Below are 12,710 nucleotides of genomic sequence, written 5' to 3' on the forward strand. Positions count from 1 at the left end.
TTAATTTATGAAGTTATCACTTCTGTCGAGCGTTCCGTGACGCACACCATTTTTTTTAATTTAAATTTTATTACCCCGTAGATCGGAAACTAAGCGTTTTCGGAACACGGTATATTAACGAAATATATCCGAAATTACTCCAAAAAATCTACTTACACTCTATATATTCAAACACCAACGGATAATGCCAAGTAATTGTTGGCCGACAATAGTAAGGACGCAAACCCTGGCACCCAGAAGACGTGAGCACTGCAAGCCAACCATAGATGGCGCTGAACGTTGCTTCCACATTATGTCTCAGATTGGGCTATCTATACTTTCATGTACCTATCGCTGTCACACTTGTCAAAGCACAGCTGATTTCCAGGTGATCGAATTGTAAACAGAAATTTGTTGTATTTTGTTTTTTCCACAACTTCGATGTTTAATTTTTTACAGAATGACAACTCAAGAAAAGTTGCAAAAATCATTAGACGTGCTAATGGCATTAACAACCATTCAACCTCCTGAACAAGCAAAGTATGTTAAACAGATAATACTCAAACTGTATTCAAAATGGTAATATGTTTTAGGAAAAAAGAGAAAATTCACCATTGCTATGTTATATCAGAGGCATGCTCGAACCCCACAATAAAAGTGTCGAAAAGCTTCCCTATGTTGCTTGGAGTATCCATTGAAATTTTTTTAAAGTTGTGCGATGATACTGACGCCGACGTGAGAATGACTAGTGATGAATGTTTAAATAGGATTATGCAAGTAAGTGTATTCGTTTTTCTACTACTATTTATATATTAGCTATCGAAGTGATTCAGACAGCGTCAGCGGGAGCAAGATAACTTGACTTAAGTGTCGATTCCACTTAGCACACCTAAGTTATTCCACCAAACATGATTGCGTTCTGTCTGGCTATACTGGATCTAAACTCAGAAACGCTGTTAAATTTCTACTATGGTAATTAGCTAATTTATTCTTTCTGTTTTTCTGTACAGAGCGTCCGGCCAGGTATTCGAGATTCTTATGCGTAGGTACATAAATCCTTTGACTGATTTTCATCAAAATGCTTTGCTCTGTACCATCATGCATAAATCAATCCTCTGTCCCTCTTGATCCTGGTTGTATTATTTAATATTATTTTTCAACTCATTAAACGCTCCGTGAAATTTGCCGAATTGGTGCCTGTAATTAGGTTTTCCCGTTCTACACATAAGTTCACAAAATGTTTTCATTTGTGGCCTAGAGGTGGGCGATTCGAATTTTTTTAGTGATTCATACCACATAGATTCGTATCAGGAGATTCGTTCATTTCGTATCGATTGAATCGGCCGACGCCGCCAGCATTTGCTTCGTGTTAGGTACCGGTACCGATTCCCTTTGCCATACTCTCATTACTCTCAAGAAGTCAATCCTGTCTCGAGTGCATCAGTCTGTAGCCCAGATGTCATACATTTGCATCGTCTCGCACTATTCATAGTTCGTAACTCGTAAAATATGGCTACCTAAATGTTTATTGATTTTCATTGAATAAACAAACGTTAAAACAGTTGTTGAGGGGATATTCTCTAAAGGAGGTCTAATGATTTATGAAAAACGCTCAAGATTAAGTGCAAATAAAGTGTCATAACTATTATTCATCAATTTTAATGCGAAACATGTGGACATGAAATTATATTGATATATTCTATTATTTGTTGTTAGTTTAGCTGTTAGTTATACAGGGTGAGTTTTTTTGGATGATTAGTACAGGGATAGCAGCAGATACGAAGAAGGTTATATGGACAAAGAATTGTGGTTTTTGCTGTTCTCAAAACTACTTTTCTTTGTTCAAAATTGTCAGGTGTCAAGTGATATTTGAAGTAAACTAATTTATGACAGATTTTTAAATATCTCCTAGTTCAGTCAGTATTACTCTGACAGAAACACATTAAATAGAATAGTTTTAGGAAATTGCATTCTAAATAAAATGACATAAGACGGTTTTACAAATTAACTCTCATTTTTGACATATGACATAAACTTTTGTTTTTTTAAATGGAACATATTTGATTATGCCTTTATTAAATAAAGCATGTTATTACGAGTTCAGTGATATATCCTATCGTTAGGTTTTTCCGAAAACGAAATGTAAGCGAATGCTTTTTACTTTTTTAATATAGTTGATATAAATTAGTCATGGAAAATAATATAAGGCAAACAGCAGTGTTTCCATAGTAACAAATAATAACCACATCTTTTAATTATCTGACATTGTGTTTATTATAAAAATCAAAACATACTAATAATAATTAAAATTGACCGCTAGAAACTAGAATTTTTATGGCAAAATATTTTCAAAAAGTCCACCATTATTATCAATGCAAACATTGCAGCGCTTTAAAACTGAATAAGTTGCTTTTCGAACTGCCCGACCATCAATATTTTCAAATGTTCTAACAACGGCTTCTTTTAAGTTCATTTAAATTGTCATATTTATTTTTATAAACTGGGATTTTTACGTCTCCCGCACAAAAAAAATGATGGTGATTGAGGTGGCCATAAAATAGTACCGATTCTTCCAATCCAAGCGGCAGAGAATTCTTCGTCCAGATGATTCTGCACTTGGGCAACGTTACGCGGACGGGCTCCATCATGTTGAAACCATTGCACATTACGTCCTGTTTCTAAATCTAAGTCGTCCAATATAATATCCAGATCATTCCAAAGGTTGAAGATTGAAGACGGTTGAAGAAGCCGGCTTCCATTTAAGGTGTCTTCAAAAATAAATGGACCAATAATTTTTGAACCCACCATTTCTTTGTTCAAAGTGGTGAGGATTTGTTTGAGTTCAAATATATTCATTGTGTCGATTAAACAAATCACGATTCATACTGATAATTTATACGCATGAAATTTGTGTTTTTTTAACTCTCATCACGGTGCTTTGGGAAGTCCCGGATTCAGAGATTTCAACCAGAGAGGTTGATGCCGCTCTCTGGTTGAAATCTGTGGATTCTGGATTACAGTTGGAGGATTTCTTGGCGATGTAACACTTCCCTAAGTGCACAAATTGTCGGATAATTTTTTGCATTTTTTCAAGGACAGCCAGCGACGGTTAAAATACATCTCAAAATAGTAATCAGAGGCTCGTCCAGGATTTTGATTACATCTAATGTAGGGTTCAATAATGTCGCGCTTGTCTTGATTGGAATAATTCATATTTTTAATAACTAACTAACTTATATTTCTAAGTTAGTCTCTAAGTCTAATAGTATTCAGAGGCACGTCTTTTTATCACATCTAATGTAGGTTTTAACCATGCCCCGCGTGTCTTGGTCTTGTCGTCGATTGAAATAATTCATTTTTCCAATAAAACTATCTTAGATTTCTAAGTTGAATTTAAACTTGAATGTCAAAAATTGAAAGATGTTGTTATTATTTGTTGCTATGGAAACAATGCTGTATGTCTTATACTATGTTTCATGACTAACTTAATCAAATTAAGGCATAATCAAATATGGTTTCCATAAAAAAAACTCAAGTTTGTGTCATGTTAAAAATTACAGTTAATTTATGGAAATGTCTCATGCCATTTTCTTTGGAATGCAATTTTCTACAAATTTTCGGTTACAGTTACGGTACACCATAATCGGTTGGTGCAAGTCTAAAGATAGTATTTTCGAAATGACGGCACTTCTGGAATTACCGGAACTCGACGCCATCTTCGGTTTTTAAATGGAAAGTTCTCATTTTGATTTCATATTTTTCATTTAGCTTCAGAATGTCTATATGTTAACACTTATCTGTCACTTTTTTGTCTTTGACTTATGCCATTTTTTGCAAAAAAACGGTAGCAGAGGTTCATTAACAAATTCATACTTCCTCAACCATTGCAAATAATTAAGTCGGCATTATTTAATTCAATTCCCAAAGGTTTGGCAGACATTCTGCAACGATTCTGACACTTTTGTTATGTTTCATGCTTCTGCTGCGATTTCGATGCGATTTGCGAAATGGCAACTACTATTTCTGACGCCAAATAAAAAGTTAAATTGAATTTTAAGTCCACTTTTATTAACATTGTGTACGTTCATCTAAAGTCGTTTATTGAGTTATTGGCCCTTTTTTGAAGAAATATTACTGTTTTCGTACTGTAAGTGGTCGGCTATAGTAATCCGTAAATTTGAATTTTTTATCAGAAACCGTAATGCAGGCATTTTCTTATTGTTAACTTTGAAACACCGCAGCAGACACACGGATAACAGAAGTGCCAGAATCAATGCAAAATGTCGGTCAACCTTTGAAAATTAAATAAAAAAATAGGAATGGTTCAGAAGTTATGATTTTTCAAATAACAATTTTTTTGCAATAAATGTGACATCGTCAAAAACTATGACAGATAAGTGTTGACCAATGGACATTTTAAATTCAAAATTTAATACTGAATACAAATATGAAATCAAAATAGGGACTTTCCATTTAAAAAAGCCAAGATATCGTCGATTTTCGATGTTTCCGGAAGCGTAGCCATTTTGAAAAAAACTATATTTAGACTTGCAGCAGACTTGCCGCAGCCGATTATGTCTGACTACCAATTTTCATTTCATTCCAAAAAACCTGTTTTTTGTATGCTTATTAATAAATAATACACATACACATAAACATACACATTTAGTTAGGGTTTAGGGATCCGTTAAAAATTTAGTTCTTTAAAAGGGTTCCGTCGCCAAAAAAGTTTGATAACCGCTGGAGTAGAGAATTCAAAACTACAATTCTTTGTCCATTTAACATTCGTTGTTAAAAACTCACCCTGTATATTTTTAATTTAATCGTAAAACTATTTGAGTTTATCTCGGTTATTGAGGTCTGTTATTTCCTTGCCGATCAATTATCATTATTTTGGATTTTGTTCTGTTTATCTGCAGGCTTCTTCGTTGCTTGTTTCTTTGGCTTCCAAAGTGGAAAATTTAATTATTTCAAATTAGAATTCGTTCATTGCAATGGAATTATAGCTATCGGATTATTCGATAATTAGAAAACACTGCTATCAAATAATTCAAATGAATTAAATTTTAAATTGCAACTATTGAATAATTCGATAGTTCCCATCACTAATTAAAATGCATCGTATCATTCCTTCGCTATTTAAAAAAATAATTGATCATGTGCTTTTGAGACACCCTGTATGGTTGGACAGACACCCTGTATGGTATTGGTTAATTTTTTCAGGCTCATACATACTTCTGACGTTCCATGTACCGATCGATATGTATTGTATGAGTGGTTGTGTTTTTGAATGTATTTTTGACACAGGGGTTTCTCCGGATGAAGACCTGAGAGCCCCTGTTGTCTTGAGATATGCCTCTCTTGCCAGATCTTGGTTTCCGTCCATGGTCAGTACTAGAAATCAGTTCGTTTTGCACATCCATGATAATTGTACTAGATATATCTATTACATACCTACCTAGAATATATTTATAACTGTTGTAACTGTATAATTAAGTAAAACTAATTATTTGAAAATCGCAAGTAAAATATTTGATTCTAATCTAATACTGTACTTCCATTTGTAGGCAGCCATTGACGGACATTTAGGAACTATTCAAGCAGCTTTACACAAGGAGATTAAGAAAAATGGATCCTCTAAATCTCTTAGAGCTGCATTGATGAGGTTTTCTGAATTATCACACCACATTAGACCGCATATAGGCAAAGTTTATGTGGCAAAACTGTTCCCTAGCCTTATTAGAATTACTGAGAGAGCCGAAGAAGCAGTCCATGAAACTTTGGCCACAAACTTTCCAAAACTTTTAAAATCACTTGGAGTTTTTTCACCTGATAACGAAATCAAGGTAAGAATATATTCAGGGTGATTAAAAATTGGCGTCATTCCTTTTAAGAGGTTATAGGATTTCACTTGGAGAGTACGAGAAAAATATTGAAACATTTTTTTTTCAAGATTTCTAAAATATCCTACAGCAAAAAATCGAATTTCAACTATTTTAATAAGCATTTCTGCCTGGATAGCGTTTAACAGTTTAAAATTTAAATTTTCAAAAATGTTAAAATTAAAATGATATATTTCATGTTGATGACATTGCTGAAAATTATGTCGTGATTTAATTACATAGAAAAACCAATCTTCGCGCTTCCAAGCAACGAAAAGAGTATAAAATAGACTTGCAAGTAAATATAGATGGAATATTTGTACTACTGTAAAATTGTTTTCTGCGATAAATTGTACTTATTTTACTTATTTTTTTATTATTTGCAGGCTTTACTTGAATCCTTTTTGCAAAATATAGTAAAACCATCTGCAACCATTAGAAGAACATCATCAAATTGCATCTTGTCAATATGTGTTAATTCCAGGCGACCCCATTACTTTTTTACGTACTGCCTTAACTATCTGCTGGGTAAGCAATAGATAATTTATATATGCAATTATATTCAGGTTTATTACTACTAACGAACACCAAATCTGTTATTAATGTTATTAATATGTTAATAATATGATTAATTGAAAGAGAATATTTGTTTTTAGATATTTTAACACCACTAGACATTAACCAATCCGCCTGGGCGATATTAGGGGTTCTTTACTGTTTAAAAGTTTTATTAGCGGAGCTTAAGAACGTCGATGGAAATGGGTCTTCAACAGAATTTCAATCAATTGATCATATACCAGTAAATAAACTTTTGGGGGTAAGTAAGTAGAGTGAAATTGGTCTCAGTTTTTACAGGGACTTTCGAATAGAACCAGAAATACATGATGATTCCAAATTGGGGTCATTTCCTTTTAGGGCTTATAGGGACTCACAGGGAGAGTACGAGAAAAATATTGAAAATATATTTTTCGAAATTTTCTAGAAGATATTAGCAGTTGAAAGTCGAACTTTTCTAATTAAGTGTTATTTTGAAATGGTCTCATGTTTGATCGGTAGCCGATTAGAGTACTTAAGCATTCTACAACTTTTTGATGAAAATTTAAAGCAGCAATGATGGTTTTTGTCATTAACAGGTAGTTACAATAGTAGATAGATTTTGTCAAGAATAACAAGCATTTTTCAAATTGGGATTTAAAGCTCGTTCACACGGCGTGTTTAATGTCATGATGTGAATTTCATTGTCTGAACAGTCGAACGTCACAGTGTCACGACGTTCGTGTCACATTTCAAAATTGTTTGATATGCTACGCCGTGACAACCAACAATGACACCTTTCTCTTGGTTGTCACGGTGTCGTATATTCTCTATATGAACATGTATTGGAGATAATTGCAACGGGGTCTTCCAGGAGTAGTCGGGACATTGCACAACTGACACTTTCCAGGGAAGACGTCTTTTTGGCGAATTTTTCGAACGGCGTTGGATTACATCCATGCAAAATCGTTTTCACCCAAGAACTCAAACCAACTGATCATTTAAAGAGACGTGAATTCGGTAATTGGTGCTTAGAAAAAATCTCAAATCAAAAAAATCACGAAAAATTTCGTTTTTTGCAAAAAGTAAAAAAGCCCAAACCTAAGAAGTCCCCCTCGCCAAATCTTTCTATCTCCCAGGAAGAACGGGACTTGTTAAAACTATTTGAGAAATAGCTGTGGGCTTAGGATTTCCCTTGGCCGATCTATTTTTTGAGAAGAACTTTAAGCTATGACAACCAACGGACACTCAGTTAAGGGCTTTGCTGAATATGGCCAGACTCCGCCACCCCACCGATGGTGAGAACACCATGCCAGAGGCCGATCGATGAACAATTTAACGACGAAATAGCGGTCCCGTCTCCACCGCTTTCGGTAACCAATGCTTGGGATTCAAAGAGACCACGCGGCGCGTCACTATATCTATAAGCTGGTCTTCATTTCCTGAGAAATAGATTGTACCTGTCGGTTGTATCCGTTTTACCACGAGTACACGGTTCCGTGTTAGTAGAATGATGTTTAAACAAATAAACAACTCTTGTTTGCCCGGTGAATGAAACTATATTGATCAAAATTGTTTAATTCTCGATTGGGCGTTCTTTCGGCGTCAGTGCCACCACCAACCGCTCACTTATATTAGGCCCCGCTATCTATACATTTATGATGTGTAATATAGAGATGATATATGTAGAGACCTACATATGCATAGCTCTGACAATACCGTTGATACTATACGTGTACTTCTCAACAGAAGTTGCCTGCACCCAATCACCTTGAATCGCTGATGCCCAAGATGTCGATGTTTAATCTTTGCATCTCCTGTATGACGTGGTTCATTTTTTCAGGCTCATACATACTTCTGACATTCCATGTACCGATCGATATGCATTGTATGAGTGGTTGTGTTTTTGAATGTATTTTCGACACAGGGGTTTCTCCGGATGAAGACCTGAGAGCCCCTGTTGTCTTGAGATATGCCTCTCTTGCCAGATCTTGGTTTCCGTCCATGGTCAGTACTAGAAATCAGTTCGTTTTGCACATCCATGATAATTGTACTAGATATATCTATTAGGATATTTAATGCTTCTTCTTGCCTTCTGCATCCTTATGCCGTTGAACATTTCTTGGTAACTCCGACTTCGAGACCGGTTTCTCAGTCTCAGGACAAAATATTGCCCTTTCCACTTACCAGCTCATCCGCCCGAAGCCGTTGGCCAGTTAGTGAGGGATTGCTTATACAGGCAATCAGTCAGTTCCTATCTGCGTTAGTCATGAAAATGACAATGCCGCTCCTTCTAGCGTTGACGAGCAGATTCGGAGTTTTTCTTCATCGAGATTAAGACCTTTCGGCATTTTCTAATCTCTCTAGAGCTTTAGAAGACGAGCAGGTGCTAATTAAACGAATATGAGAAGCTTCTCCTCAAAATGTGAGCCCAGAATGCTGCGAAGAGTGCACGATAAAGTTATTACACTGGCACAAACATAAGGAGTTAAAAGAGCAGAAGTTCGAACAACTCTTATGAGTTCACATTTCAAAACGGTTCTTTTCAAGCCTACAGATTCATATTTGGTTTCAGTGCCAATCAGCACAATGTTTAACCTAACCTTAGGTTTTAACCTAACCTAACCTTATTTTTAACATTCGTTACGACGCACCACGTTAACTTATTTCACTGCATGTCAACCTCACCTTTTGTGTTTGTCTATGGTTACTTTAGCTTTTGATATTTACGAAGCAACAGGTATTTACGTAATCTTAATGAGGCAGATTATCTTCAAAAACATTGCTGCTGTATTTCAGATTAATTTTTTGGTTATATCTCAGTTTTTGATAAGAATTAGTTTTTAAATTATTTTTTCCTTACTCCCTAAACACCCCCAGAGGAATGACGCCAATTTTGAATCTCCCTGTATATACAAATAAAATGTGAACTGAAGATTACTTTTAATTCAAAATCAATTCCTGGGCTTCACTCATTTATTGTCTATTTATCAATTAAAATACGTTTCGGTGTTTTCCACCATCATCAGTTTCTATGTGTTGCGTTGTTGCTACTTTAAGCCTTGGCATATGTTTTGGCATATAGAAAACATAGGCCAAGGCTTAAAGTAGCAACAACGCTACACATAGAAACTGATGATGGTGGAAAACACCGAAACGTATTTTAATTGATAAATAGACAATAAATGACTGAAGCCCAGGAATTGATTTTGATTTGGAATTGAAACACAGTCAGGAAAGTATGTACAATTACTTTTAATTAATACTAACCTTACTTCATGGGACATTCTGTATACCAAGAGAACCACTGAAACAAATGTCACTCGACCACTTATTTCATTAGGAAAAGTAAACGAAAATGGCGTCGAAGATTGTCACTTTTTGAAAATGACATTTTAAGCAGTCATTTTTATGTCAAAAGATGAATAATTTGATCTTTTTTAAGCATTCCAAATTTTGCGACAGTAGCTATAAAGGACAGAGGTCTCATTATTTACGTGCACTGTATACTTCTTATTTAAATAAGTTTTGCGACGTTAGTAATGGTCACATTCAGGTCATAAATTGGTGTCATACTGAAACCCTTGCCTTTCATCAGTAGTTTAGACATATTTGATTGAGTGCTTGAGTGCATTGATGAGCGCGCATGTGTTCCTTTAAATAGGCCTGGGTAACTCAGTGAATTTTTAGGAGTTGGCGCAATGCTGCGCAAATGGCTTGTTGCGCCAACCCAACACAGCGGCTCAGTAACTCAGTTGCGTTGCTGGGAAAATGTTGACTTTTTTGATGAAAAAAAAAACTTTTTTTTAGTTGGTTTTAGATTTATTTTAAGGGCCATTTGCTAATAATATTTTCAGTTTCTTCAAAATTTCAGAATATTCCAGTTTTAGCAAAGTTACTCTTTCTTGTAAACGCTCAATTATCTAAAGTTTCACTTAAAAATACTGACAATCTTAAGATATTTTCTGCAAAAAAAATTAAATCAATTTTATTAGAACACTCGCCTCCTTCGTCGCTTTGAAAAAGTTTGAAAATTCCTTACCAGCTTCGAATTCGGGGCAAAAATCAAATAATTTTTTTATCAAAAATCGAACAGAATAAGCAAAAGTTTATAATACATTATTTGGAAAACTCGTCACCCCTATCCCTCTGAAGACTGCAGTTTGTTAAAAAACTATGTTTTATTAGTTTTGACTGCATTTTTGTCTTGTTTTACTTTCTACTCAAAAACGCTCTATTTTGAAGAGTTTCACTTAAAAATACTGACAATCTGGAGGTCTTTTACGAGAAAAATTACAAGATAAATTTATAGCTTCGTAGAAATCTTACAAAAACTTTTTCTAGCGTCGAATTCGGGACAGAAACGAAAATAACTTTATCCGGTTTTTTTCCTGAAGATCATTAATTTCGCAAAGACCAATCACAAAACTAAAAGTTTATAATCAAAAGCGCAAAAAAACTATTATTTTCTGATGCTTTTCGTCTTTTCTCACAATCATTATTATCTTGAAAACATTTATCACAATTATCTTGAAAAAAACGATCAGAGAGCAAAAGTGTAAAAAGAAAGATTTGTAAAAGTTGCCACCCTCATTGCTCTGAATAATTTGTTTTTTTTTAATTCCGATTTCTTCGCTTTTATGTCAAGATTTCTAAGCAAAATACTCTAAACAGAATAACGCGTTTTTCCCTAATGTTTTACTGTAATATAATGGCAAACTGACAATATTTTATGGCTTGTTGCGCCAACTCAACGCACCGTCTCAGTAACTCAGTTGCGTTGTTGGGAACATGTTGATGATTTTTGCTTTTTCTAGTTGTTAAAATTCCAGTCTCGAGTCTCGTAAAGCTTTGATCCGCTTTAATAAATAGCGTATTACTCATTAATCAATGAGTTGTAACTCATTAACTCACAGAGCGGCAACAACTCAAAAGCGCGACTCAACACAGTGTTACCCAGGCCTACCGTTAAACTCTCCTACCCAGCTGGTGACTGAACAGCAAAAGTAGTTTTTGGAAAACATTTGCAGATTTGATTTGCGACGTCTCTCTGTACTCTGTTAATTTTTGTTTAGTTTAAAAACAATCGCTTATAAGTCATCCATATCATCCATATGACTGACCTCAATTTTGAATCACCCTGGATGTAACTGATAGAAATTTGATTGATAAAAACTGTTGCAGATTTATGAACTGTGCATTTATTACCTAAGTAACAAAGACCATAATATAGTGAATGCGTCTTTGGATACGCTCACTGTTTTACTTCGAAATGCACCAGATGACCTGCAAGCCAAATTAGGAAATTCGAATGGATTCAGTAGTAGCAGGATACATAAAAGTATGTCTATTACGAGCACTCGATCTTCCAGTAAGTACAAGATTTGTCAAAACGGGGACACTAAATACAAAAATACATATTTATTTTAACAATGCTGTTTAATTATGTCTTGGAATTATATTTCTAGGTCAGCTGAGTGGGGCTTATAATAACGCGTCACTTGAGGAATACTTATTTTCAGAATGCAAGCTAACGGAAACAATCGATTCTGACATTGAACACTGTTCAGTGGAATCTAGACTGTCAGTTCTCGATTTGGATGACATCATTCTTCGTGACTCAGTGGAATGTGTGACCGACCAGAGCACAGTTACTGAGGGTAAAAGCAGAAATAAAAAAATAGTTGTTAAGTTGACCAGTTCTAGTTTACTATATTTTTAGTTAATTTCTTAAAACATTCCACATCATTCCAAAGAAACAATAAAAGTTCAAACGGAAGTGATCAGTTAGATGAGCTAAAAGAACAAGTATCAGAATACAGTAGTGAAAGTACACATATATTTCCTATAGAAAAAGATGAATTATGCGTAAGTTTATTGAATTACTGTGTTAGTTCGTACAGCTCTTTTTAATAGTTTGACATTCACAACGATATTAAATTATTTTGGTCACTTAGGTCCCTTTGGTAGTTGTGTCAGGGAAAGGCGAAATCGCTGCGATCATGGAGAACTTGTATCGGAGACTATATAGTCAGTCAGTATACAGGGTTGCTCATTAGTGCGTCAAAGTGCGATATCTCAGTAAATATGAAGTTTACAAGAAAATTCGTCCAACGAAAGTTTTTCACGTTTAAAAGGTCCACATTCTAAAATTACTTTCCAATATACAGGGTGCATCATAAACGTGTGGTAGTTACCAACTCTGGTTTTTTAAATGAAACCCCCCCTTTTTTTTGTTATTTTCAGATTGGCCGTTCAATTTTAATTTATGTTTGTTTCAACCGTTTTACCTGAAAAATTTACGATTTCCGAGTT

General features: G+C 34.7%; 1 protein-coding gene across 1 annotated transcript in view; it reads left to right on the top strand.

Annotated features, from left to right (window-relative positions):
- The first annotated feature begins 345 nt into the window (after positions 1–345).
- LOC109545059 (huntingtin) overlaps positions 346–12,710 on the top strand; it is a 63,066-nt gene continuing 50,701 nt past the window's right edge. Inside the window, exons 1-9 of the mRNA XM_048666680.1 lie at positions 346–378; positions 439–519; positions 573–756; positions 5,547–5,825; positions 6,248–6,389; positions 6,518–6,678; positions 11,580–11,766; positions 11,864–12,055; positions 12,118–12,263. Of these exons, the coding sequence (XP_048522637.1) occupies positions 440–519; positions 573–756; positions 5,547–5,825; positions 6,248–6,389; positions 6,518–6,678; positions 11,580–11,766; positions 11,864–12,055; positions 12,118–12,263 (1,371 nt within the window). The 5' untranslated portion in view covers positions 346–378; position 439. The remainder of the gene's footprint in view (positions 379–438; positions 520–572; positions 757–5,546; positions 5,826–6,247; positions 6,390–6,517; positions 6,679–11,579; positions 11,767–11,863; positions 12,056–12,117; positions 12,264–12,710) is intronic.

This window comes from Dendroctonus ponderosae, unplaced genomic scaffold, assembly GCF_020466585.1.
Source record: "Dendroctonus ponderosae isolate FM_Combo_2020 unplaced genomic scaffold, Dpon_F_20191213v2 Dpon_F_20191213_5, whole genome shotgun sequence".
In the NCBI taxonomy this organism is placed as follows: Eukaryota; Metazoa; Arthropoda; class Insecta; order Coleoptera; family Curculionidae; genus Dendroctonus; species Dendroctonus ponderosae.